This window comes from Hemitrygon akajei, chromosome 6 (genome assembly GCF_048418815.1).
Source record: "Hemitrygon akajei chromosome 6, sHemAka1.3, whole genome shotgun sequence".
Classification (NCBI taxonomy): Eukaryota; Metazoa; Chordata; class Chondrichthyes; order Myliobatiformes; family Dasyatidae; genus Hemitrygon; species Hemitrygon akajei.
Window position 1 is genome coordinate 91,918,078 of NC_133129.1, and position 27,463 is coordinate 91,945,540.

General features: G+C 44.5%; 1 protein-coding gene across 2 annotated transcripts in view; it reads right to left on the reverse strand.

The window, feature by feature from the left end:
* The window catches only part of LOC140729269 (vigilin-like), a 211,851-nt gene that overhangs the window by 112,899 nt on the left and 71,489 nt on the right, over positions 1-27,463 (reverse strand). For both annotated transcript variants that reach the window (XM_073048850.1, XM_073048851.1), the window contains exons 3-5: positions 25,711-25,823; positions 22,795-22,943; positions 5,860-6,075 (exon numbers count right to left, since the gene is read on the reverse strand). In XM_073048850.1, coding sequence (XP_072904951.1) covers positions 5,860-6,075; positions 22,795-22,943; positions 25,711-25,786 — 441 coding nt within the window. In that variant the 5' untranslated portion in view covers positions 25,787-25,823. The remainder of the gene's footprint in view (positions 1-5,859; positions 6,076-22,794; positions 22,944-25,710; positions 25,824-27,463) is intronic.

Below are 27,463 nucleotides of genomic sequence, written 5' to 3' on the forward strand. Positions count from 1 at the left end.
CGTTTACAACCTGCAGTTGTATAAGAAGCATAGAAAACCACAGCCCTTCAGACCATGCTGAACCATTAAACCTGCATAGCCCCATTGACCTGTACCAGGACCATAGCCTTCCATATCCCTCCGATCTCTGTACCAATCCAAACTTCTCTTGAAATTTGAAATCAAAATCGCATCCACCACTTTGTGCTGGCAGCTCGTTCCACACTCTCAATACTCTCTGAGTGAAGAAGTTACCCTTTGCGTTCCCCTTAAATGTCTCACTTTTCACCCTTAACACTCCAGTTGTAGTCTGACCCCTCGGTGGAAAAAGACTACTTACAGGTATGACAGCAGTTGGTGTATTGTGTGTGGTTGTGGTTGCTCAGCTACAAGGATCTCATAAAGCTAGAAAGTGCAGAAAAGGTTCAGTGCATCTTGCCAGAATCAAACTAGGGTTATTTTCCCAGGCACTCCTCAGTGAGCGACTTCATAGACGGACACAAAATCACGAAAGTTCTCAGTCTCCTCCCCAGATAGGGGACTCTAAAACCAGAGGGCATAGAGTGACAGGACTCTAAGGGGGCAGGTTTTCCCCACACAGAGGTGAGATTTCAGGACGATCGGGCAATTTGGCACTTTGCTGTCTCCAGGAATGTTTCATGAGGTTGCGCCCAAAGTGTGCAGCATAGTGGCCAAGAAGCCAGGAGACAGGGTGCGAGCCCGTGATCGATTCCATCTTTCGCCGATTAAAGTACCCAGGAAGATTGAAATCATTGAAATGAGTGTGAAGAGCGAGATGACTGCTCCTGAGGGAAGATCCTTGCATTTGAGTGATCTCTCTCTCTCTCCCTCGATGCTGTGGGCAAATGGTGCTGGTGCAAGGTTTAATTGATGTGGACTGTAGCTTTACACTCTAATTCAGGATTGTGATATGTTCTGGTCACTCCTTTTTGTTTCTTTCTGGACAATTTTTCCAATTGGGGTGGCCTGCAGATAATGAACACAGAACTGTAATGAATTGAAATAACGTCTTTTGATTTTGAGTCCTATACTCTGTGTTTCTGCTAATTATGTTTGTTGCTGTTTGCACATTGGGTGGGGGGGGTTGATAATTGATGTTTTTCTTTGAACGGGTTAGTCCATGGTTCTTTGTGACTGTCTGTGGGGAAGACGAATTTCAGGGTTGTATGCCGCATACATACTTCGATAATAAATGTACTTTAAGGATTCAGATTCATTTATTTATCACGTGTGCATCGAAACACACAGTGAAATGTGTTAACAAGCAACACACACAAAATGCTGGTGGAACACAGCAGGTCAGGCAGCATCTATAGAGAGAAGCGCTGTCGATGTTTCGGGCCGAGACCCTTAACAAACCAACACAACCTGAGGATATGCTGGGGCAGCCCACAATTGTCACCTCAAATTCTGGCACCAACGTAGCACGCCCCTAATGCTCAAAATTCAAAGTAAACTTATTATCAAAGTGGATATATACCACCATATCACTGAACAACACAGAACGCAACAAAACTGAACACAACTAACAAAGCAACAGCAATCAAGAGCTGTTCTTCCCTCCCACCCACTCACACACACAGACTGTCCTCCAGCCTCAGAAGATATTTTATTTTACTGAGATACTCCAGATCTTTGAGCCACACCACCCAGCAATCCCCCAATTTAATCCAAGCTTAAACACAGGACAATTTTCAATGACCAAATGGTAGGTCTTTAGGAGGAAACTGGAGCCACACAGTCGGGGAAGAACGGACAAAGTCCTTACAGGCTGCTGTGGGATTTGAACCTGGGTCCACTGGTACTGCAAAGCGTTGTGCTAACCTGATATGTGCTGCCTGATATGTCCAACCCAGGAATATGTGGAACGAGCTGCCAGAAACAGAGGTGGGTACAAGTACAACATTTGAAAGATATTGGATGGGAAAGGTTTAGGGTAGTTGTCACCAACCTTTTTAAGCCCAAGATCCCCTACCTTGGCCATAGTCAAAGGTGAGATCGACCCCCAGATCGATTAGTTACACGCATGTGCACTGGGGCAGAAGAGACCTGAAGTAAAACCCCGGAACCCAGAAGCAGAAATAATGTATAAACACCAGGGGTACCCACCCTTTTTTTGCACCGCGGACCAGTTTAATATTGACAATATTCTTGCCAACCGGCCGACGGGGGGTGGGGGAGGTGTTAAACACGACCGGAATATAGCGATACTTGAAGCAGGTTCCTTATGCCCAGTCTGTTCCGCAATGTAGTTTTAGCGGCTCTTGGCACTTAGCTTCTGTCCTGCTTGCCTACGTTTTTTCCGCTCAAAAAACTCAGCGGGTTTGTCTTTAAGTGCAGGGTGCTTGGACCCAGGGTACTGAAGCAGTTTTGAGAGATTAATTGCCTCATTAGACAGCCTCTGCCCGCCCGCCGTCAGATGCCCTGGCCAGGTGCGGCTGGTCGTGGGTGGAGTGAGAGGACAAGGTCAGGCCGAAGGTCCCTGTGCCGGAGCCGCGGCGGTTCCGGTCTGGACAGAGGTACCGAGCGAGGAATGCGACAGGGCACCCACCCACCCCCCTTGTAGAGTTTATCAGCCGACAAAAGTTTATTTCAGTAGATCGCAGCGCAGTAGCTGCTCTGATACTTATGGAACCCTGAGCCCTAATTAGATTGTCTGCGAATATTTTAACACCGGGTTCCCCACAAACATTCGGTGTGGTGAACAGGTTTAGAGGCGGCGCCCATCTGTCTGCGCTCCGGGCCAGTAGAAACGGCACTTCCCGCTGGCCGCACTCTAGGCCAGTAGCATTGGCGGTTCTTGCCGGCCACCTGAGGCGAACCAGTGATTCCTGGCGCGAGGGTATCACCGCGTTTAGGCGACTGATGACCTCGCGTGCGTTCAAGTTCAACAGTGGGCAAGACAGGAATGAGGAAAGGTGAAGCTCACTCATTTTGTTTCCTCGCAGCCCAGTGGTTGGGGACCACTGAATTACACTGTGTAAACACAAAGTACACTTCAGATGCTGTGGTCAAATCAACACGTACAAACAAGCTGGAGGAACTCAGCAGTCAGCAGGTTGACTGCTCCTTTCAACGGATGCTGTCCGACCTGCTGAGTTCATCCAGCTTGTTTGTACATGTTGAATTACACCGTGTAGTGCGGGGAGCTACACACACGCACACTGGGCAGAAAGAACGGAACTAAAAAAAACCCCGCAACCCGGAAACAATCTCTCAACAGTATTTGTGTATTTATTTTTGATTTTTTTTCGGGATCTACTGGGGAAGTCTCAAAGATCGACCAGTCGATCGCGATCGACGGGTTGGCGACCACTAGTGTAGAGGGATATGGGCCAAATGCAGGCAAACGGGATGAGCTCAGGTAAGCACCTCGGTTGGCATGGATGAGTTGGGCTGAAGGGCCTGTTTCTGCACTGTGTAACTCTATGACACTCTCAATTTTACTTCTTGATGTATTTATTGACATACAGTGCGGATTAGTCCCTCTGCCGTCTGGTGTTTCGTTATCTCCAGGTGCAGGCTGGAAGCAAGCCCCCCCCTCTCTATTTTTTTTCTGTTTTGTGGACGCTGCAAAGAGTAAGAATATCAGGTTGTATACTGAATACATTTCCTGATGTTAAATTGAACCACTGAAGCATTAACCTACCAAATGGTAGGTCTTTAGGCTGTGGGAGGAACCGCAGCACCCGGAGGAAATCCAGTCGGTTACGGGGAGAACATACAAACTTAATACCGGCAGCAGCGGGACTTGAACCCCGATTGGCGGCACTAAAGCATTGTGCTAACAACTACACTACCGTGCTGCCCCAAATGTTGAATGTTGACACCGAGGGGATAAAAATTACTTCAGCAAAGACTTATGAAGGAGATTATTTATTTATTTGTGCATGAACGATAATCTTGTGCAGATAGCTGGGAGGGGAATCAGAATGGAATAACAGGCATGTGAATAGCAGTGAGCCCAGCTGACACACAAGGATTGATGTCAGCTTCATCCTAATGACTGACTGTTGCTGAAACCTATTTATCTTCGCTGGCTGCCTCATGTTCCAACCCACTGGCTTTTACTTGCCAATAATCATAATTAATAATATTCTTCTCCTGAGATGGTAATGGGAATTAATAGCAAGGATCAGTTGTCAGATAAGACACCCGAGTGATATTACTGCAGGAAGCAAGTGAGTTAGTGAACGGGTTTAAAGGTATGTCAGAGGTAGTGGAGTTTTTAGTCAATCTGAACAGGAATAGGTTACTAACACGATACAAGAAATACTGCATCATACACAAAACACTGGAGGAACTTAGCAGGTCTATGGAAATGAATAATCAGTTGATGTTTCGGGCCAAGACCCTTCTTCAGGACAGGAAAGGAAGGAGGAAGACGCCAGAATAAAAAGGCAGGGAGAGGGGAAGGAGGATAGCTAGAAGGTGATTGGTGAACCCAGGTCAGTGGGAAAGGTAAAGGGCTAGAGAGGAACATATCGATGCAGGTACTAAAAAGGCAACACAGTAGGAATTTGAAGAGATTTGGTATGTTAGCAAATACACTCAAAAACTTCTATAGCTGTACCGTGGAAAACATTCTGACAGGCTGGATCATTGCCTGGTATGGAGGGGCTACTGCACAGGACCGACTGAAGCTACAGAGGGTTGTAAATTTAGTCAGCTCCATCTTGAGTATTAGCCTACAAAGTACTCAGGACATCTTCAGGAGTGGTGTCTCAGAAAGGCAGCTTCCATTATTGAGGACTTCCAGCACCCAGGGCATGACCTTTTCTCACTGTTACCATCAGGTAGAAGGTGCAGCAGACTGAAGGCACACACTCAGCGATTCAGGAACAGCTTCTTCCCCTCTGCCATCTGATTCCTAAATGGACATTGAACCCTTGAACACTATCTCACTTTTTAATATACATTATTTGTTTTTTGCATGATTTTTAATCAATTCAATATACGCATACTGTAGTTGAATATTTATTTATTATTACTTTATTTTTACTTTTTATTTATTTTTTCTTCTTCTATATTATGTATTGCATTGAACTGCTGCTGCTAAGTTAACAAATTTCACGACACATGCTGCTGATAGTAAACCCGATTCTGATTCTTTCTTGAATTACTTTGCGTAATTTACGTGTTTTTTTGTGAATGTTATGTTACTGATGCTGTGTGACATTACTGGAAGGAAGTTTATCATTGCATTTGGTGTGCTTGTGCATGTGACAATAAACTTGCCTTTGACTTTGACAGAGAGGGAGGGATCTTTGCATTGCTCGGAAATGCAACGACTGGAGATGTTGGAACCCACTTTTTTTTTAAAATAATACTTTTTTTAGATAAGATTTCAATTTTTTTAACAAACATGTAAGTTTCACATGAGTTTGTGGTGGTTTATCACCATTTACTGGCAGAAAACGGTATAGTAGTTAATGGTTTATCACCTTTATCATTTTTCATTGGCTAAGTAACCTGAAACCCATTTCATGCTGAGACCCTTCATCAGCACTGGAAAGGAAGAGGGCACAAGCCACGGGATATAATTGTTTTAATTATGTACCCTATTAACTAGTTTATTTCTATCCAAGGAATTTTCCTTATCTTAACTGTAAAATTGATGGCTTTTCAGAGGCACCATCTTTTTTCTTCACATTCTTTCCCATTCATTTCCTCTTAGCATCGTTTCTCAGCTCTTTATTTAGTTGGCTTAGTATTTGTATGTTTGTTTCTGCATTAAAATAAACGATCATTAGAATTAGAATTAAGATTACAGAATCAGGAAAATAAACAAAGATCAGAGATCACCAATAAAATGTGAGCTTCTTCTTCATGGGCATCTGGTAGCAACTTTCAACTGACCTGGGTCTGAAGCCGAGCCACGATTTCCTTCCGTGCTTTCATGACAGAGTCGAGTTTGCCAGTCACCATGATGGAGAGGCCCTGATCCTTGGCTAACGAAAGCTCAATGTGGGCTCCTGTTTTCTGCATGATGTCCAGGCACACCTTCGCCTCTTCACCTTCACCAAACTGACTGTTGTCTTTGTACCTGCGCTCCTCCAGAGGGACGTGAAATACCTAGGCAGAGAAGAGACAATAAGTCAGAAATGTTAGGTTGTAGATGCTGGAACTCAAAGCAACAATAATCTGCTGGGGGTACTCATCCGGTCAAGTAACATCCATGGGAAGAATGGAATTGTCGGCGGTGCACATTGAAACCCTGAGTCAAGACTGAGGTCAGTCAGATGCTGCTCGATCCCTAAGTTCCTCCAAAGTCATGAAACACATGTAATACCTGATGTACCTATTGTCCTGGCTGGGGACAATGAGCTAATGTGAGAGGAAGAGAGTTAGAAGTTTTCTAAGGGGAGGGGGGATTTATTTTCAACAAGACAGTGGCTAAAATCTGGAACTGACTGCCAGAGGAGATGGCAGAGGTGGAGACTCACACAACTTTTTAAGATCCACTAGAATCAGTAAAGAAGACTGCAGATCAAATATGGGTACATAGAATTAACATGGAAAAGTACAAAGTTGAGTAGAGACACAGCGAACCCAAGGACCCTTCACTGAGCTTGATGACTCTGCATAGTTATGCTAGCTGACCACTTTATTAGGCACTCCAGTACATCTGGAGTGTACTGGCCTTCATAACACGGGGAGTTGAGTATAGGAGCAAAGAGGTCCTTCTGCAGTTGTACAGGGCCCTGGTGAGACCACACCTGGAGTATTGTGTTCAGTTTTTGTCTCCAAATTTGAAGAAGGACATTCTTGCTATTGAGGAAGTGCAGCGTAGGTTTACGAGGTTGATTCCCGGGATGGTGGGACAGTCATATGTTGAAAGATTGGAGCGACTGGGCTTGTATACACTGGAATTTAGAAGGATGAAAGGGGATCTGATTGAAACATATAAGATTATTAAGGAATTGGACACGCTAGAGGCAGGAAACATGTTCCCGATGTTGGGGGTGTCCAGATCCAGAGGCCACAGTTTAAGAATAAGTGGTAGCCCATTTAGAATGGAATTCAGGAAAAACTTTTTTACCCAGCTAATTGTGGATCTATGGAATGCTCTGCCTCAGAAGGCAGTGGAGGCCAGTTCTCTGGATGCCTTCAAGAAAGAGTTAGATAGAGCTCTTAAAGACAGCGGAGTCAAGAGATATGGGGAGAAGGCAAGAACGGGATACTGATTGTGGATGATCAGTCATGATTACATTGAATGGCGGTGCTGGCTCAAAGGGCCGAATGGCCTACTCCTGCACCTATAGTCTATTTGCTCATTAATGGCAATATCTACTCATGTGGCAGAAGCTCAATGCAGACATGGTTCAGAGGTTCAGTTGTTGGGTTTAGACCAAACATCAGAATAAAGAATAAATGTATTCTAAATGACATTGACTGTGGAATGATTGATGGTGCCAGATGGGGTGCTTTGAGTATCTCAGGAACTGCATATCTCCTGGGATTTTCCGTCTCCAGACTTTACACAGAATGGCATGAAAACAAAAAGTATCAACTGGAAGGAAGTTCCGTGGGTGAAAACACCTTATTAATGAGGAGAACAGCCAGATTGTTTCAGGCTGAAAAGAAGGCAAAAGTAATTCAAATAACCACGTGTGCAGGAATGCATCTCTGAATGCACAACATGTCGAACCATGAAGTGGATGGGTTGCAGCAACATTAAGACCATACTGGGTTTCAGTTCTGCATATTACTAAATTCGTTCATTCACTATGTGTCGTGTCTTATGATGTAGGCGATAGTGGTCTTTTCTCGACCACAATCGTTCTTGGATTGTTCTCATTGAACTAAAAATTACAGGGCTCGGTGACGTTTTAGCTATGTTACTTATCTGGAATAGAGACAGGAAGTGGAACAGCTGGTGGTTTGGTTCGCAAAGAACAACCTAAGCCTGAAGGTGGAGAGGACAAAGCTTGCAGACTTCCAGAAGGTGCAGACAAACCATCCCCCTCGGTAAATACATGGCTTCTCTGTAGAGAGAGTTAAGTGCACCAAGATCCTGGGAGTTCACATCGTGGATGACCTCACCTGGTCCCTTCATATCATCTCCCTGGACAAGAAGGCACAGCAAGTGCTTGCACTTCCTAAGACGGCTGAGGCAAGCAAGCCTCCCCTCCCCAATCTTAACTGCATTTTACAGGAGCACCATTGAGAGTGTCTTGACAAGTTGCATCTTCATCTGGTATGGGAACAGTCAAGCATCGGACTGGCAGTCCTTACAGAGGCCAGTGAGAACAGCTGAGAGGATCATAGGGGTCTCCCTACCATCCATCAGGGACATTTATCAGGAATGCTGAGTACTGTTATGATCCCAGCCCCCTCCTTACTGAGAATCGCAAGATCGCTATTAATTCGGGTCTTGGACCCAGGAAATGAGAGAGAGACAACGCAACGGATTTGACCATTGTTTCTTGGAGACACCTTTGTGGATTGCGATTCTAGGCTACGTGCCAGCTATCAGGACTACGTGTACCCCCTCGGGCAATGTGGGTGGGGATTGCATCACCCCACCTTGATTGACGTCTGCAACCCTGCAGGTCAGGATAAAAGAGGGGGTTGCAGGGGGCAGTGCCCAGCGACGCACCAGAAGGAGACATCATCGCTCAATGCTCCCGTGATGACGGGAAGCTATTCGGAAGCCACGTGTGGTTCGTTTCCCCTAGCCTGGGGAGCGAGTGGCTGATAACACCGAAAAGGACTTCGAACTGACAACGGGGAACCCACGTTCCCGATTCAACGATTTGAGTCCAAAAGGCTGGCAAGTTTATTTTATTACCAAAAATCTTCCTCTCTCCAACACGTGAAACCCAGCGGTCCCCAAAAAGGCAAAAAGCCTGCATGAACTTGAGAGACTTTGATATTTCCATTGGACAATATTTTTACCCCTAGACAAACGATAGAGCTACTTCTTATTGTTGATTATTACTATACCCGCGCTTTAGATTGAGAACTGACGACGTATATTATCTGAATGTTTGTATTAACCTTACTTTTGTGCCCCTTTATAAATAAAAACATTTAAAAATAGTACCATCAGACTTCAATGGACCTCTCTATCTTTGCTGGTAAGTGACCCAGTTACGGGGTTCATAACAGTACACAGAGCCTTTCTTCTTATCAAGGATCCCACCCATCCATCTAGTATCCTCTTTGACTTTTTACCATCAGGCAGGAGATTACAATGCATAGAAACAAGAATGGTCAGGATGAGAAACAGGTTCTTCCCCCAGGCCATTAGGCTTCTGAACACCCAGTCGCATCGTATTCGAAGTGCCTTTGGTTAATCTGTTCCATACTTCACAATATTTAACATTAATGCACTTTAGTTTGCTATTTACATGTGATTCATCTGTAGATTTTATCCTCACCTTCATGTTATTGTGTGTTATGTGTACTTCTGTGCTTTACTCCCTGGTCTGGAGAACTGTTGTTTTGTTTCTATATACATTATATGGTTATATACGTTACATACCTGTATATAGTTAAATGACAATAAACTTGTCTTGACTTGGAAGCCAGAAACTGGGACCATGGAATGAGACACAAGTGATCAAATTCTACCATGATGCAGGGGAAGTTAAATTTATAATTGAATAAATCTGGAATTAACAGAAGCAAGCAACCAAATTGTCATAAAATCAATGCAGCTCATTGGTTCTTCAGGGAAGGAAATTTCCCATTTTTATCAAGCTTAGCCAAACTACAGCCCTAAAACAGCGAATATTGTTCACTATTTTCAGAAGTCCTTTGACAAGGTGCCGAACATGAGGCTGCTTAGGAAGATAAGAGCCCATGGAATTACAGGGAAGTTATTAGCATGGGTGGAGCATTGGCTGATCGGCAGAAAACAGAGAGTGGGAATAAAGGGATCCTATTCTGGTTGGCTGCCGGTTACCAATGGAGTTCCACTGGTGTTGGGACTGCTGCTTTTTAAGATGTATATTAATGATTTGGACTATGGGGTTAATGGATTTGTGGCTAAATTTGCCAATGATACAAAGATTGGTGAAGGAGCGGGTAGTGTTGAGGAAACAGAGACCCTGCACAGAGACTTAGATAGCTTTGGGGAATGGACAAAAAGTGGCAAATGAAATACAATGATGGAAAGTGTATGGTGTTTAGTGGAAGAAATAAACGGGCAGACTATTATTTAGATGGGGAGAGAATTCAAAATGCAGAGATGCAAAGGGACTTGGGAGTCCTTGTGCAAGATACCCTTAAGTTTAACCTCCAGGTTGAATCAGTTGTGAAGAAGGTGAGTGCAATGTTGGCATTTATTTCTAGAGGTATCGAATATAAGAGCAGGGATTTGATGTTGAGGCTCTATAAGGCACTTGTAAGACCACACTTGGAGTATTGTGTGCAGTTTTGGGCTCCTTATTTTAGAAAGGATATACTGACATTGGAGAGGGTTCAGAGAAGATTTACGAGAATGATTCTAGGAATGAAAGAGTTACCATATGAGGAACATCTGGCAGTTCTTGGGCTGTATTCCTGAGTTCAGGAGAATGAGGGGGGATCTCATAGAAACATTCCAAATGTTAAAAGGCCTGAACAGATTAGATATGGCAAAGTTATTTCCCATGGTAGGGGAGTCTAGGACAAAAGGGCACAACTTCAGGATTGAAGGACGTCCATTTTTAACAGAGATGCAGAGAAATTACTTTAGTCAGAGGGTGGTAAATCTGTGGAATTTGTTGCCATGAGCGGCTCTGAAGGCAGAGATAGATAGATTCTTGATTAGCCATAGCATCAAAGATGGTGAGAAGGCAGGGGAGTGGAGATGACTGGAAGAATTGGATCAGCAGAGCAGACTTGATGGGCTGAATGGCCAACTTCTGCTCCTGTATCTTATGGTCTATGAGCAATCTTCCCAATCAGAAAATAGAGCATAGAACTGTACAGCACAGGAACAGGCCCTTCAGCCCACAATGTTGTGATGAACGAGTTAAAAGGCAAATCAAAACCCCCAAACACTAATCCCTCCTACCTACACAATGTCCATATCCCGCCATCTTCCTCACATCCATGTGCCTATCTAAATATCTCTTAAAAGAGAGATGCCTCTGCCACCATACCAGGCAGCACATTCCAGGCATCCACCACTTGCCCCTCACATCCCCTTTGAACCCACCTCCTCTCACCTTCAATGCATGCCCTCTGGTATTAGACATTTCTCCCCGGGGAAACAGATATTCTCTGCCTACTCTATCTATGCCTATCATAATCTTGTAAACCTCTAACAGATCTCCCCCCAGCCTCTACTGCTTCAAAGTAAATAACCCAAGTTTGTCCAGCCTCTCATGACAGCACACGCCCTCTAAACCAGGCAGCGTCCTGGTAAACCTCTTTTGTACCCTCTCCAAAGCCTCAACATCCTATAGTGGGATGACCAGAACTGTTTGCAATACTCCAGGTGTGGCCTAACCAGAGTTTTATAAAGTTGCAACATAACCTCCTGACTTTTGAACTCAATGCCTCGACTAATAAAAGCAAGCATTCCATAAGCCTTCTTATCCACCCTAGCGAACTGTGTAGCCACTTACAAGGAGCTATGAACTTGGATCTCAAAATCTCTCTGCTCAGCAACATTTAAGGATTTTGCCCTTATCAGTGTACTGTCTCCTTGCATCTGCCCTACCGAGGTGTATCACTCACATTTACCTAGGTTAAATTCCATCTGCCATTTCTCTGGCAATTTGTGACAATTCGTAAACGCTGTCACCTTTAGCCTCGTCTGCAGCCCATAAACAAATAAAATCCATGGGGAAAGTGGGCTCAAACAGTTCTGCAGAGAGCAACACAGCAGAGAGCAGGCTCTTTGCTCCAACTCAACAAAGATGTCTATGTTGAGGTTACTTGAAAACAAACAGAAACTGCTGAGAGAATGAGTACGGGAAACAACACTGTATGAGACGCTTCCAAATGACCTAATACCAAGTCGAAAAAGGTACATACGATCCTTCATTACGAAACCAGCAAAGACGAAGAATCTTAGAGCGATATTAGAAATTAGCATAACAACCCTATCAACTAAACCAAACTAACTAGGACAAAGCATGAATACGTGACTATACTCATTTGCTTGTAACCCATAATAAACACGCAACAGAAAATATGACACAAAAAGAAAGTAGATACACAGCTGCTACAGTCTACTTGAGTTATTTTCGTTTTCCTGTGCTTTGGCCCATAGACCTCCAAAAACTTTCTATCAATGTACTTATCCAAGTATTTTAAATGTGGGGATTTTTCCCACCAGACTACCTCTTCCTATGACAACTCACTCCATGTACCCACCATCGTCTATGTGGAAAAACTTGCCCTTCAGATCCATGGTTGCGGCACAGTTAGCACAACGCTCTATTGCAAAGGCAACCAGGTCCAATTCCCACCACTACCTGTAAGGAGTTTGTACGTTCTCCCTATGACAGTGTGGGTTTCCTCCAGTTGCCCTGGTTTCCTCTTACATTCCAAAGACTTACTGGTTGGTAGGTTAATTAGTCACTGTAAGTTCTCCCATGATTTGGCTAGGGTTAAATCTGGGGATTGCTGGGCGGCGTGGCTTGATTGGCCAGTAAGGCCTACTTTGCGCACATCCCAATAAATATATAATAAATTTTAAACCTTTCCCCTCTTAACTAAACCCTGTATCTTCTAATCATAAAAGCTGCAGAAGATTGTAAGCTCAGCCAGCTCCATCATAAACACTAGCCTCCCCAGCACTGAGGACCTCTTCAAAAGGCGACGTATCAAAGAAGGGTGGCATCCAACATTAAGGAGCTTCACTACCCAGGACATTTCCTTTCCACGTTGCTACCATCAGGAAGGAGGTACAGGACCCTGAAGAAGCACACTCAATAAGTCAAGAACACCTTTCCTTCCACCATTAGATTTCTGAACAGACAATGAACTAACCCCTGAACATTAACTCACTATTTTTGTTCTCTTTATGCACTACTTATTTAATTTGGGTGGTGGAGTGGACATACATCTCTACCAAAGAAGGTGGAAGGTGCTCCTTCCCTCCACTAGCCTGCAGGTCACGCTTGGACAAGGAGTAGCTCCTGCTTAGTCCTCTGATCAGGGTCATGTGAAGCCCTGGGAGCAGGTGGTGGATGGTCGTATGAGCAGCCAATGCAGATCACAAGTCCTGGTTATGTGACCACTGGAGTCAGGCAGATAATCTCTGAAGAGTATTGATAATGGCTGGGGTCACCCATCTTGTAAAGACACTGCCCAGAAGGCGGCAATGGCAAACCACTTCTGCAGAAAAATTTGCCAAGGTAAATGGAAAGCCCGTGATCAGCCACATCTTACGACATGGCCCATACAAGCAAACAAACTAGATAGAGTAAATGCAAGCAGGCTTTTCCTCACTGAGATTGGCTGAAACCAGAACTAGAGGTCATAGGTTTAGGGTGAAAGTTTAAGATGTTACGTACCTGTGGGTATCTTGTGACTGTCACATGACCATGATGTAACTGAGGCTCTGCTGGGCATGATGTAATGGTCTTATGACGGTGGAGTGATGAAATTTTCCCACCAGTGTGAGGTCATGTGTTGGTTTTATTCAACAGGGTATAAAAGGAGAACCCCTCCCTGTGACGCAGGTCAGTTCGTGGTTTAATCCGTCAGTGACTCCGTTCTGCGGCGTATTTGATTTTATGATGCAGTTTCATTTTAATAGTGGAGTTTTAATTCCTACTGTAAGGATTGTTGCGCTGGCAGTTCTGAAAATCGCTGCCAGTTAAAGTCCAGTCGGAGAGTGAAGAATTACAGAAGCTCGGAAAACCCGAAAGATCGAGAAAAGTTGGTGTTGTCAGCGGTGAAACAGGTTCTACCTTATTTGATCCTCATTCGGAAGGAATTAGTAACCTGCAATCCAAGATAGCTCCTGCATTACAGAAAGAGCTGGATGCAGAGTTTCACCAAGGAAAGATCAGTGCCTTTAAGCTGTTTTATTTCCTTCATCATAAATCCTTTGGGCAAGGCATACTTCGGCTGGGATCAGCGGTAACGTCAGGAAAGAGAATTTATTACTTCAAGGAAAGTCTCTCCTAAATGACTGTAAATCGTTTTGGACTTTTGCAATACTACTTTAAAGAACTGAGTTCGCATTTCTCATTTTAAGAACTGTTCGAGCTGCTGTAAAGTTAGTCGTTTGTTTACTTATGGATTTTTTTTTAGCAGTGTTTAATAAATGTTTTATTTTTTATAAAAAACCTTCTCAATTCTATATTCATTGTTGCCATATCGTAACAAAGAGAAAGCCAAGGGGAAACGTCTTCACTCAGAGGGTGATGGGGGTGAGTAGAATGAGCTGCCAGTGGAAGTGGTGAATACAGATCCCTTTGCAATGTTTAAGAGAAGTTTTGATAGGCAGATAATTGGGAGTGGTATGTAGGCCAATGGAACAGGTGTGAGTCAATGGGGCTGGGCAGAATAACAGTTCAGCATGGGCTCAATGTGAGTTGCGTGGCCAAGTGGTTAAGGAGTTGGACTAGCGATCTGAAGGTCATGAGTTTGAGCCCCAACCAAGGCAGCGTGTTGTGTCCTCGAGCAAGGCATTTAACCACACATTGCTCCAGTCCACCCAGCTGAAAATGGGTACCTACAAAACGCTGGGGGTTAATCTCACGATAGACTGGCGTCCTATCCAGGGGGAGGGGGGGGGTCTCATACTCTCAGTTGCTTCATGCCACGGAAACCGGCATAAGCACCAGCCTGATGAGCCTATAAGGCTCGAGACAGACTAATTTTTAACTTTATGGGCTCAATGGGCTGAAGGGCTTGTTTCTATGCTGTAGTGCCCTTTAAGTTAAAATCAGAGGGTAATGATCATAACTCTGGATTCAATGCAGCCAAGTTTTCTGTCAGATGGGAAGTGATAAAAATTAATGAGAATAAAGGTGGTAGCAACTCCAGAAATATAACTGACCATCCTTCCCATAGTCCCAAAGTAGACTGCTTCTAAGTGTCCCAATATGTTTGTAAGTGTCACAGCACAGTTCAACGGGAAAAACAAAACAAGCTTTTATTAATACAACATGATTAAATTAGGATTATTAATCCTCATTAATAGAAAGGACTTCCATCATCTGGGTCATGCTCTCTTTTTCTTGCATCTGTCGGGCAGGCAGTGGGTACAGAAGCCTGAAGTCACATGCCATCAGGTTGTGACAGGTCGGGCAGCATCTGTGAGGGAAACTCCTTACTTGTGATCTAACTTAGACTGGCAAACCAGTAAACCTCTTAGCTCTCATTGAAAATGATTAAGACTAAAGCAACAGCAACTTTTTAATTTCAACAGAAAGAGAATGCAGATTAGAGGAAGGTTGCATCCAACACTATTCAGGGAATCAAGTAAAGTCAAGAGAGGAAATTTCAGCCATTAGAAATGGAGGAAAAATGAAAAAAAATTCTTAGAGCTTTATACACACGAAGTGCTGGAGGAACTCAGCAGGTCAGGCAGCAACTACGGGAGAAGAATAAACAGTTGAGGTTTCAGGCCAAGACCCTTCATCAGGACAGGAAAGGAAGGGAGAAGAAACCAGAATAAGGTGGTGGGTGGAGGGGAAGGAGTGCAGGGGAAGCTAGCAGGTGATTAGTGACACCAGGTGAGGGGGAAGGTGGGAAGGTGTGTGGGGGAGGAAGCGAAAGGCTGGGAGGAGATTGGTGAAGCACTGAAGAAAGAGAAATCTGATAGGAGAGGAGTGTGGACCATGGGAGAAAGGGAAGTAGGAGAGGCACCAGGGGAAGGTGATAGGCAGGTGAGGATAAGAGAAAGAGAAACAATGGGAGCCAGAGCAGGCAATGGAAGAAGAGGGAAGGGGGAAGAGGAAAAATTACCAGAAGTCAGAGAAATTGAACCTTTGTACCAGGGGGCACAGTGAGCTATTCTGCTACTGAGGAGAATGGAAAACTCACTCTTGCTTACTCCTTCCTCATTACTGTTATCACCCAGACTACTGATGCATCACTAACAGAGCTGAATTTGTACAATAAACAGATCTTCCTGCTCATAAGCGGATTGTTTATGAGAATCCTGCCAATTCTGCAACAGCAGTGAAACCAGATGTAGTGTCTGTCAGTATCTATTGCGAGATGATTAACCTGTTTTTCTCCCCCGCAGCAACTCACAATTTCCAAACAGCTGTAGCCCTGAACTGAGACGACTACAACAATAGCTGCTCACATCATGCTAGGGTCTTTATTGGCAGATTCGCTATGAATCCAGGGACAACAAGGGACAGCTTAGTCTCTCCTTAAGGTCCGTAAGATTAGCTAACTTTGGCTCTTTGAATTAGAGCTGTTCTTACACTCAGTGGCCACTTTATTAAGTGAAAATATCTAATCAGCCAATCATGTGGCAGCAACTCAGTGCTTAAAAACATGCAGACATAGTGAAGACCTTCAGTGGTTGTTCAGACCAAACATCTGAATGGGGAAGAAATATGGTCTCAGTGACTTTGACTGTGGAATGATTGTAAGTGCCAGATGAGGTGGTTAGAGTATTAATTTATTTATTTATTACTGAGACAATAAATTCAGGGTGGAGCAAAGTTAAGATGGTACTAAACGGCAACTCCTTTGCTTGCATCTTCAGAAACAACTTTATTCCAACTTTGATAACTCTTTTTTTCTTCTTGTCAGGGTGTGCAGGGTTCTTCTGAAGACCCTGACCTAGAGTTACACACTGAGTTTGGTTCTTTGCGGGAATGGGACCCGCTCTCAGGGCCTCTCGACCGGCTGCTTTTTGATATCCCAAGAATGTGGCCTGGAAAACGAGCATGGAACATTGGGAGCAGAATGTTAGCTGCCGGGGGTTGTGTGCCCGAAGAGCTGCGCCTTTCTGGTGCCAACTCTCCAGGCGCAGAGTTCAGAAAAAGCGATGCAACAGACTTCTAACATCATATGGAGAGGTATAATATGATTAGGAATAGTCAGCATGGCTTTGTCAAGGGCAGGTCGTGCCTTACGAGCCTGACTGAATTTTTTGAGGATGTGTCTAAACACATTGATGAAGAAAGAGCAGTAGATGTAGCGTATATGGATTTCAGCAAAGCATTTGACAAGGTACCCCATGCAAGGCTTATTGAGAAAGTAAGGGGAGAGAGAGGGGGAGAGAGAGACACACACACACACACACACGATGGTATGTCGAATTACCGGGTGAACGAGTAGTTTTGGGGTACTGCAAGTCTGTGTCTTTGCTGATGCTTTGCTATATGCTTGAGTGCTCGGTGGAGGGTGCCGATGCTTTTCTGCTGGTAGGGGGTTGGGGGGATCGTCGCCTTGCTGCTGCTTGTGCGTGGGAGGGGGAGTTGGGGGGGCGTTGGGGTTCTAAGTTTTAACTGTTATTCATTCTTTGGGGCACTCCTTTGTTTTTGTAGATGTCTGCGAAGAAAACGAATTTCAGGGTGTATATTGTATACATTTCTCTGATGTTAAATGCACCTATTGAGGTACAGCATGGAATAAGCCCTTTGAGCCACACCACCCAGCAATTCCTAGCCTAATCATGGGACAAGTTACAACATCCAATTACCCTACAAACTGGTATGCCCCTGGACTGTGGGCAGAAACCAGAGCACCCGGAGGACACCCACGCGATCATATGAAGAACATACAAACTCCTTACAGGCAACAGCAGGAATTGAACCTGGGCTGTCTGTACTGTAAAGCGTTGTGCCAACCACTATGCTGACTTGCCACCCTCAGTATCTCCAAAACTGCTGATCTGCTGGGATTTTTGCTAGATTGTCGCTAGAGTTTACAGAGAATAGTGCAAGAAACAAAAAAAAGTGAGTGAAAATGTCTTGTTAATGAGAGATGTCAGAGAATGACCAGACTGGTTCAAACTGACAGGAAGGTGACGGTAATTCCAATAACCATGCGTTGCTACAGTGGTGTGCATCTCTGAATGCACATGTTGAACCTTGCAGTGGATGGGCTACAGCAGCAGAAGACCACACTGGGATACACTCCTGCCCCTAATAGTGGCCACAGAGTGTAAATCTTGCTCACTTCTGTTTCTGTCTTTGATTTTAAAGAAAAGCCTGTTTTGTGCTATAAGGAGTGTGACTGTAGTAGTGAATGAAAGAATATGCACCCTGATAATCGTATGATGTGTAATGTGATGAATTATCATATCCTCTGCTTCCAAGAGAGACCTTGTGACCTATGGTCAGATCTTGCTTTGTGCTAACCTCTGTACTTCAGTTAGAAAAGTGCACAAGTTTCAAGAAGTTTGACATAGATAGGTCATGAAGCGTAACAACTGGAGATTGAAGAATACAGAATTCTTGCCTCAGCAAGGACCTGGACCCACTGCAATTTGCCTGTCACCACAATAAGTCATCAGGAGATATAATCTCAAGGGCTCTTCACACGGCCTTAGACCACCTGGACAACACAAACACTTATGTCAGGATGTTGTTCACTGACTACAGCTGAGCATTTACTAGCATTATTCCCACAATTGTGGTTAAGAAGTTGCAGAACCTGGACCTCTGTACATCCCTCTGCAATTGGATCCTCGACTTCCTAACCAGAAGATCACAATCTGTGCGGATTGCTGATAACATCTCCTCCTCGCTGATGGTCAACACTGGTGCACCTCTGGGGTGTGTGCTTAATCCACTGCTCTACTCTCTCTACACCCATGACTGTGTGGCTAGGCACAGCTCAAATACCACCTATAAATCTGCTGATGATACAACCATTGTTGGTAGAATCTCAGGTGGTGATGAGAGGGTGTACAGGAGTGAGATATACCAACTAGTGGAGTGGTGCCGCAGCAACAACCTGGCACTCAACGTCATTAAGACAAAAGAGCTGATTGTGGACTTCAGGAAGGGTAAGACAAAGGAACACATACCAATCCTTATAGAGGGACCAGAAGTGGAGAGAGTGAGTAGTTTCAAGTTCCTGGGTGTTAAGAGCCCTGAGGACTTAACTTGGTCCCAACATATCGATGCAGCTATAAAGAAGGGAAGACAGCGACTATACTTCATTAGGAGTTTGAAGAGATTGGCATGTCAACAAATACACTCAAAAACTTCTACAGATGTACCATGGAGAGCATTCTGACAGGCTACATCACTGTTTGGTATGGGGGTGCTACTGCAAAGGCCCGAAAGAAGCTGTGGATGTATCTGTGGATAAAGTCAGCAAGACAAAGGTAGACTGGGCCTTAGTTTAACCTTCATGTGTGAGTTGGGGCCTTGACCAATGCAACACTCTTTCATCACTGTACTGGACTGTCAGCCCAACTTGCTCTGAACTAAAAAAAGCAGAACAATATTATGACTTCTCAACAAATGTACTTGCAGGCTGCCCTGCACAATGCACGTTGATATGATTTAACAGAAATGACACATTTCACTGTTTGCTTTGATGTACATATGATAAATAAAGCTAATCTTTCTTTTAACCACTAGCAACTCAGTCACATCTGATGCTTATGGCCTGAGGCATTGGTGGATGATAATGTGGTCATTTCTGCCTGCAGAGAAGAGCTAGTGCTGGACAACACATTGGTGCAATTACAAAGAAAGCATGGTAGCAAATATACTTCATTAGGATTATAAGGAGACTTGCTATGTCACTAAAGACACTCAGAAATTTCTTCAGATGTTCCAACTGGTTGCATCAACATCTGATATGGAGGGGCCACTGCACAGGATCAGAAAAAACTGCTGGAAGTTGTAAGCTCAGCCAGGTCCACGGACACTAGTTTCCCCAGTGTTGAGGATACTTTAAAAAGGCAGTATCCTTCTTCAAGGACCTCACCAGCCAGGACATGCCCACTTCTCATCGTTACCACTAAGGATGTACTGGAGCCTGAAGACATACACTCAACGTTTCAGGAACAGCTTAGAACATAGAACAGTACCACACAGGCACAGATCATTCAGCCCACAATATTGTATTGTACTGGCTAAAAAGCAAATCAAAAACACCCAAACACTAATCCCTCCTACCTGCACCATGTCCATATCCCTCCATCTTCCTCACATCCATGTGCCTGTCTAAACGTCTCTTAAAAGCCTCTGATGTTTTTGCCTCTACCACTATACCAGGTATCTACCACTCTCTGAGTAAAAAACTTATCCCTTTGAACCTACCCCCTCCCACTTTCAATGCATGGCCTCTGGTATTAGACTTTGCAGCCCTGGGAAACAGATGCTTCCTGTCTACTCTATCTATACATCAGATAGTCTTGTAAACCTCTATCAGATCTCCCCTCAGCCTCCAGCACTTCAGAGAAAACAGCCCAAGTTTATCCAGCCTCTCATGAGAGCACATGCCCTCTAAACCAGGCAGCATCCTGGTAAACCTCTTCTGCACCCTATACACATAAATGTAATATATAGATTTTTTTAGAAAATTATATTATTTCTGGTTTTCTTCCTATATTATCATGTATTGCATTGTACTACTGCTGCTAAGTTAACAAATTTCACACCATGTGCCAGTGATAATAAACTTGATTCTGATTCTGCCATGTACTGCTGTCACAAAAACAACAGATCTTACAACGTATGCCAGTGATATAAAACCCGATTCTGATGGTGATTGTAACATTGCTTGGAACTTGAGTAGAGCTGCATTGGTTCTGTGAATGAAAACTGAATGGAAATATCAGGGGATACAAATTGACAATAAACTGGACTGGTCAAAGAACACTGAGGCTGTCTACAAGAAGGGTCACAGCCGTCTCTACTTCCTGAGGAGACTGAGGTCCTTTAACATCTGCTGAGGATGCTCTACGAGTCTGTTGTAGCCAGTGCTATTATGTTTGCTGTTGTGTGCTGGGGCAGCAGGCTGAAGGTAGCAGACACCAACAGAATCAACAAACTAATTCGTAAGGCCAGTAATGTTGTGGGGGTGGAACTTGACTCTCTGATGGTGGTGTCTGAAAAGAGGATGCTGTCCAAGTTGCATGCCATCTTGTACAATGACTCCTATCCACTCCATAATGTACTGGTTAGGCACAGGAGTACATTCAGCCAGAGACTCATTCCACCGAGATTCAACACTGAGCGTCATAGGAAGTCATTCCTACCTGTGGCCATCAAACTTTACAAATCCTCCCTCGGAGTGTCAGACACCCTGAGCCAATAGGCTGGTCCTGGACTTATTTCCACTTGGCATGATTTACTTATTATTATTTAATTACTTATGGTTTTATATTGCTATATTTCTACACTATTCTTGGTTGGTGCGACTGTAACGAAACTCAATTTCCTTGGGTTCAATAAAGTATGTCTGTCTGAGTGTCTGAAAACACAGTTCAGTAGGAGATACTCCTCCCTTTGAATATGGTCAGAGCTCTAATCCCTTTCCAGTCTTGAGCATGTAATCCAGGTTGACAGTTCCGGTGAGGGAACGCCATGCTGATGGGAGATGCCTAATTCAATTACCTTATGAAAGCAACACTATTTTGTCACTCAGCCAAAGAGTTAATTGTTGACTACAGGAGGAAGGTCCATGTGCCAGATCTAATTAGAGAACTGGAGATAGATAGGGTCAGTAACTTTAAATTCCTTGGCACTTTTTGTATCAGAAGATCAATTCTGGGACCAGCATCAATGCCATCACATAAAAAGTGCCTCTGCTTTCTTAGAAGTTTTCATAAATTTAGTATTTCACAACAAACTTTGACAAACCTTTATAGATGCAGGGTGCAATTCTTCCGACGGAACTGTCGTTCACTTGATGTCTTTTGTTTCTCACTCCATTCTCTATAAACTCTAGAGACTGTTGTGTGAAAATCCCAGGAGTTCAGCAGTTTCTGAGACAGTCAAACCACCCCATCTGGCACCAACAACCGTTCCATGATCATAGTCACTTAGATCACATTTCTTCTCCATTCTAACGTTTGGTCTGAACAACAACTGAAGCTCGTCAGCATGTCTGCATGTTTTTATGCATTGAGTTGTTGCCCTGCGATTGGCTGATTAGATATTTACATTATGGTGTACCTAATAAAGTGGGTATTAAGTGTATGAACTTTGATAATAAATTTACTTAGACTTTTGTGTAAAATCTCCATGAAATCCATGGTGTCTTGGTCAATGCTTATCAATAGCATTGCTTAATGATGCTTAATTAATAGCAACAGAGACAGGCAATCTAGTCATTAACTGCTTGCGAGACTGCTGTGTGCAATTTTTTAGTTATGTTTTACACTTTACAGATATTTGCAGTCCTTAAATATCATAAGTTTTCTACAATAGTTCATGATTCAACTTAATATCAGAGAATTATAGAGTATACAACCTGGATTCCTTACACTTCACAGACATCCACAAAAAGAGACAAAAAAACCCAAAGAATGAATGACAGAAAAAGGTTAGGACCCCAAAGCTCCCATTACCCCCTCCCATGGGAAACACAGCAAAACCATCAACCCTCCCCACAACTGTTCCAGCAAAAAGCACCAGCCCCAACCACCCACCATGCAAGTAACAGCATACCAACAGACACTATGATCTGGAGTCCATCAAAAATCACTGTCTATCCCAACACTTCGACATCCTCAATAGGCTCTCTCTCTGACTCTGGAGGGAGAGAGAGATATTGCTCCTGCCGCAGTGAGGGGGGAGGCTAACAGCTCGCTGTTTCAATGTTACAATCTGCCGCATCACTTGTCGGAGTTCCCTGACTCGAAAAGCAGCAGACTCCCTCTCACCATCGAGAAAGACAGAGATTGCTCGAGTGCAGAGGCCTTCTTTAAGGAAGAAAAATTCCAAACCTGTTGCATACCTGTGTAATTACCGAGGACTTGATTGGTCGGATTTTGCTCCATGCTCCAACAGGCTCACCGGACTTGTCCCCTGGCGCTCCCTTCTCAGGGAGGGGAGGGAAGGCTTCCAGATACGTCGGGATATAAGCTTCATCCTCTGGCACTCCACCTGCAAACAGACAGGTGACAACCATCAACGGGCATGAGCAACGCAGACAGGCACTGCACTTAAGAGGGAAGCGAAGGGCGTGGGGACCTTTCTATCTAAAGTGCTCTCCCCACCCTCCGTTGTGTGAGTGTGAATTTAAAACTCCTACTTCATTCACACTTGGTGCCTCAATATTCCACACCCTTCTCACAAAGGCCCAACTTGAGTTGAGAATTGGAAGCATGCAACTCAGCTTGTTGAGGCTTTGGAGAGGCTGCAGAAGAGGTTTACCAGGATGCTGCCTGGTTTAGAGGGCAAGTGCTGTCATGAGAGGCTGGATAAACTTGGATTGTTATCGCTGGAGAGGCAGAAACTGAGGGGAGATATATTAGAGGTCTTTAAGATTATAAAAGGCATAGATAGAGTAGACAGACAGTAATCTTTTTCCCAGGATTGAAATGTCTAATACTAGAGGCATACATTTAAGGTGAGAGGGGGCTAGTTTAAAGTGAATGTGAGGGGTGAGGTTTTTTTTTAAACACAGAGAGTGCCGGGTGTCTGGAATGTGCTGCCTGGGGTAGAGGCAGATACATTAGGGACTTTTAAGAAATGTTTAGATAGGCACAGGAAAATGAAAGAATATGGACATTGTGTAGGCAGAAGGGATTGGTTTAGTTGGCCATTAGATTACTAATTTAATTGGTTCGACACAGCATTGTGGGCTGAATGGCCTGTTCCTGTGCTGTACCGGCAAATCTTCCCAAGGACAGGTATAAGAGCACTCCAGGACTGCCCACATTCTCACCATATCTCCTTCACTCCAGAGATAAAGCGGTTCTTTTGGAATTGAGTTTTGAGATCAGAGCGACACACACAGATGCTACTTTACTGCATGTTTGACATGACTGATGTGAATTCAAATTTAAAAGGTGATTGTACAGAAACAGTACAGCCAGTGCAGATTTTGATGTGCTCTGATCCCATACACATTACAGTGGGATCAGGACCTGTGAGCTGGTATTTATTAGCCATCACTTAGAAGAACTCTAAAGAGATGGAGTCCAGGGCTATGCTGTCAGGATTCACCGGTCAGAAGGTTATGGATATAAAACGACACACACAAGATGCTGGAGGAACTCATCAATCCAGACAGCATCTATGGAAAAGACTGAACAGATGACGTTTTGGGCCATTACCCTTAATCGGGACTGGAAAGGATGACAGAAGTCAGCATAAGGTGGGGGGAGGGGAGGAAGAAGTACAAGGGGGTAGGTGATAGGTGAAACTGGGAGGGGGGAGGGGTGAAGCAAAGAGCTGGGAAGTTAATTGGTGAAAGAGATAAAAAGGCTGGAGAAGGGGGCATCTGATAGGAGAGGACAGAAAGCCATGAAAGGGAGAGGAGCACCAGAGGGAAATGATAGGCAGGTAAGGAGATAAGATGAGAGAGGGAAAAAAAGAATCAGATTCTCCCCCTTCTCCAGCCCTTTATCTCTCTCACCAATCAACATCCCAGCTTTTCACTTCACCCCCTCCCCCCATTACATGCCACCTCGTACAATCTGTCAACTAACATCACTTGAAAAGTCATCAATACATTGTTTTCCATGGGGCTTTCTATGCACAAACAACGGCATTACTTCTAATACTGCAGACCACACATTAGAATTACTTAGTGGCTTCAAAGGTACTTTAGGACATCCCAAAGATCCACAGGTCTGTAAAGCCCATCCCACACCACTCTGAAGCTCAGGGCCCCATCACCCAGAACATGCTCTCTTCTCATTGTTATCATCAGGGGTGAGGTACAGCAGCATGAAGATCCACACTCAAAGTTTTAGCAAGCTACTTCCTCTCTGCCATCAGATTTCTGATTAGTCCGTGAACACTAGCTCATTATTTTTGCTCTCTTATTACTTATTATTTTGTTACTGCTTATTAGAAAGATAAATATGTATAAATAGATATCTGTGTGTATTTGTGTATTTCTTATTATAATTTATAGAATATTTTATGTATTGCACTGTACTGATTCTGCAAAACAACAAATTCCATGACAACACATAAAAAATGCTAGAGGAACTCAGCAGGTCAGGCAGCATCTATGGAAATGAGTAAACACTCGACGTTTCAGGCCGAGACCCTTCTTCAGGACTGGAAAGGAAGGGGGAAGACACCAGAATAAAAGGTGGGGGTAGGGGAAAGAGGAAAAGGGGGGAAGGTAATAGATGAAGCCAGGTAGGTGTGGAAGGTAAAGGGCTGGAGAGGAAGGAATCTGATTGGAGAGGAGAGGAGAGTGGGCCATCGGAGAAAGGAGGAGGGATCCGGGGGAGATGATAGGCAGGTGAAAGAGGTAAGAGCCCAAAGTGGGGAATAGAAGAAGAGGGGAGGAGGAGGGATTTTTTTTAACTGACAGGAGAAATCAATATTCATGCCATCAGGTTGGAGGCCACCCAGATGGAATATATGGTGCTACTCCTCCACCCTGAGGACTGGCCTCATCATTGCACAAGAGGAGGCTGTGGGCCGACATGACACATGTCAGTGATGTTAAATCTGACTCTGGTCCTGAATCCAGTCACTAGCCCACACATGGAGCTCCCAACAATATATAAATGATGCTTCATCATGAATGTATTTGTAACGTAAAGCCTTTAAGCATACTTCAGCAGTGGAAGATCCACGCGATCTTCAGCCTCCCTTTCACTTGAAAGCACTGGGGATGAGAATGAGGATGGTGATCAAGTACCAATGTTGCTCATTTTCTTTCTAAAGAGTCCCAGCCACTTACCTCTGGTCTCCTGGTCTCCCAATCCACTACGATGCTCAGCAAAGCTCTCTGGTGTAAGCACAGCGACCGAGCTCATGGTTCCAAACCCAGATTTGACAGATTCCGATATTCCACTGAAATGGCAATTGAAGACCATGGCATCAGCACAGGCCCAGCAGTATCTCACCACTGGAAACAGAACTAAGAAACAATCATTTTCTAACGGTTGGGGAATCGTACGTTAGACCGAAATGGTTTAAGATGACAGCGGAGATTTTCAGTAGGAATCAGGGGGAACTTCTTCACTCAGAGGATGGTCTAGTAAAGGAACAAGCTGCCAGAGGAAATGGATGAGAAGGCTACATTAATAACAACTTGTGACAGCTGCCTTCCTTACCTTCCTCCCATGGTCCTCTTTCCCCTCCATCAGCTTCCTCCTTCTTCAGCCCTGCTTCTTTTCCCCCTATCCCACCACTGTAGGAATTTGTATGCCCTCCCTGTGACTGTGTAGGTTTCCTTTGGGTGCTCTGGTTTCCTCCCACCGTCCAAATATGTACTGGTTGGTGGGTTAATTGGTCATTGTAAATTATCCCATAATTAGGCTGGGATTAAATGGGGGAGGGGGTTGCTGGGTCACAAGGCTCGAAGGGCGGGAATGCCCAATTCCGCGCTGTCTCTCTTTAAATAAAATAACAAGCTTCTCACTTCATCTCTCTCCCCCAGCAACCTACCTTCACCCCACCCACCCACCTGGCTCACTTTTCACCTTCTATCTCATACCCCTTCCCCACCCCCCCACCTCCTCTTCTTCTCCCTTCCTTTCCAGTCCTGATGAATAGTCTCAGTCTGAAATGTCGACTCTTTCTTCTCTTCCATCGACGCTGACTGACCTGCTGTGTTCCTCCAACACTTTGTGTATGTTTAAAGACAGTTGGAGAGGTATAAGGATAGGAACTGTTTAGAGCAGGGGTTCCCAGCCTAGTGTCCACAGACCCCTTGCTTAATGGTACTAAAATGGTTGGGTACCCCTGATTTAGAGGGATATGGACCAAATGGGACCAGCTTAGATGGGTTTTCTGGTTGGCATGGATCAGATGGGCAGAAGGGCCTGTTTCCATGCTGTATGACTCCACAGGCAGTATCAATTCTACAGACGTTGGAAATCCAGAGAAACGCATACAAAATGCTGGAGCTCAGCAGGTTAGGCAGCATCTATGGAGGGGAACAAACAGTTAGAAATTGCATGTTGAAACTCTAAATCAGGACTGGAAAGGAAGGAGAAAGAAGACCACAATCGCCTACGTCATATGTAGCAGGCACCCTTCGATCCCAGGGAATCATGGGTTTGCACCTCTGGTGGACTGTGTCCTCTCCAGGGCACAAGCCTGGGTGGGAAGATTTGAAGAACCGGCTGTTGCCCATGCAGTGGGCTCCCCCTCTCCACGTCACTGATGTAGTCCAAGGGAAGGGCAAGCGCTGATACAGCTTGGCATCAGTGTCATCGCAGAGGTTGCCAGAGTGAAGCTGTAAACAACATCAAACTGCCTTAGGGGCCCTGGCTCTGGATTTCTTCCTCAGGGTTTACTCCCGAAGCCTTTCCCATGGGTGGGTATGGCCACAAGGCAGCGGAGGGTTAAAACCAGAGTTTTCCTTCTCTCAGGCAGGCTGCTGTCCAAGGCTGACGAGCCCCACTTGCCCGAATACGTCATATGACACAACGTGTAATGGTGATGATCTTATTAACTGTGAGAGAGGGATGTTAGGTATTGCCAAA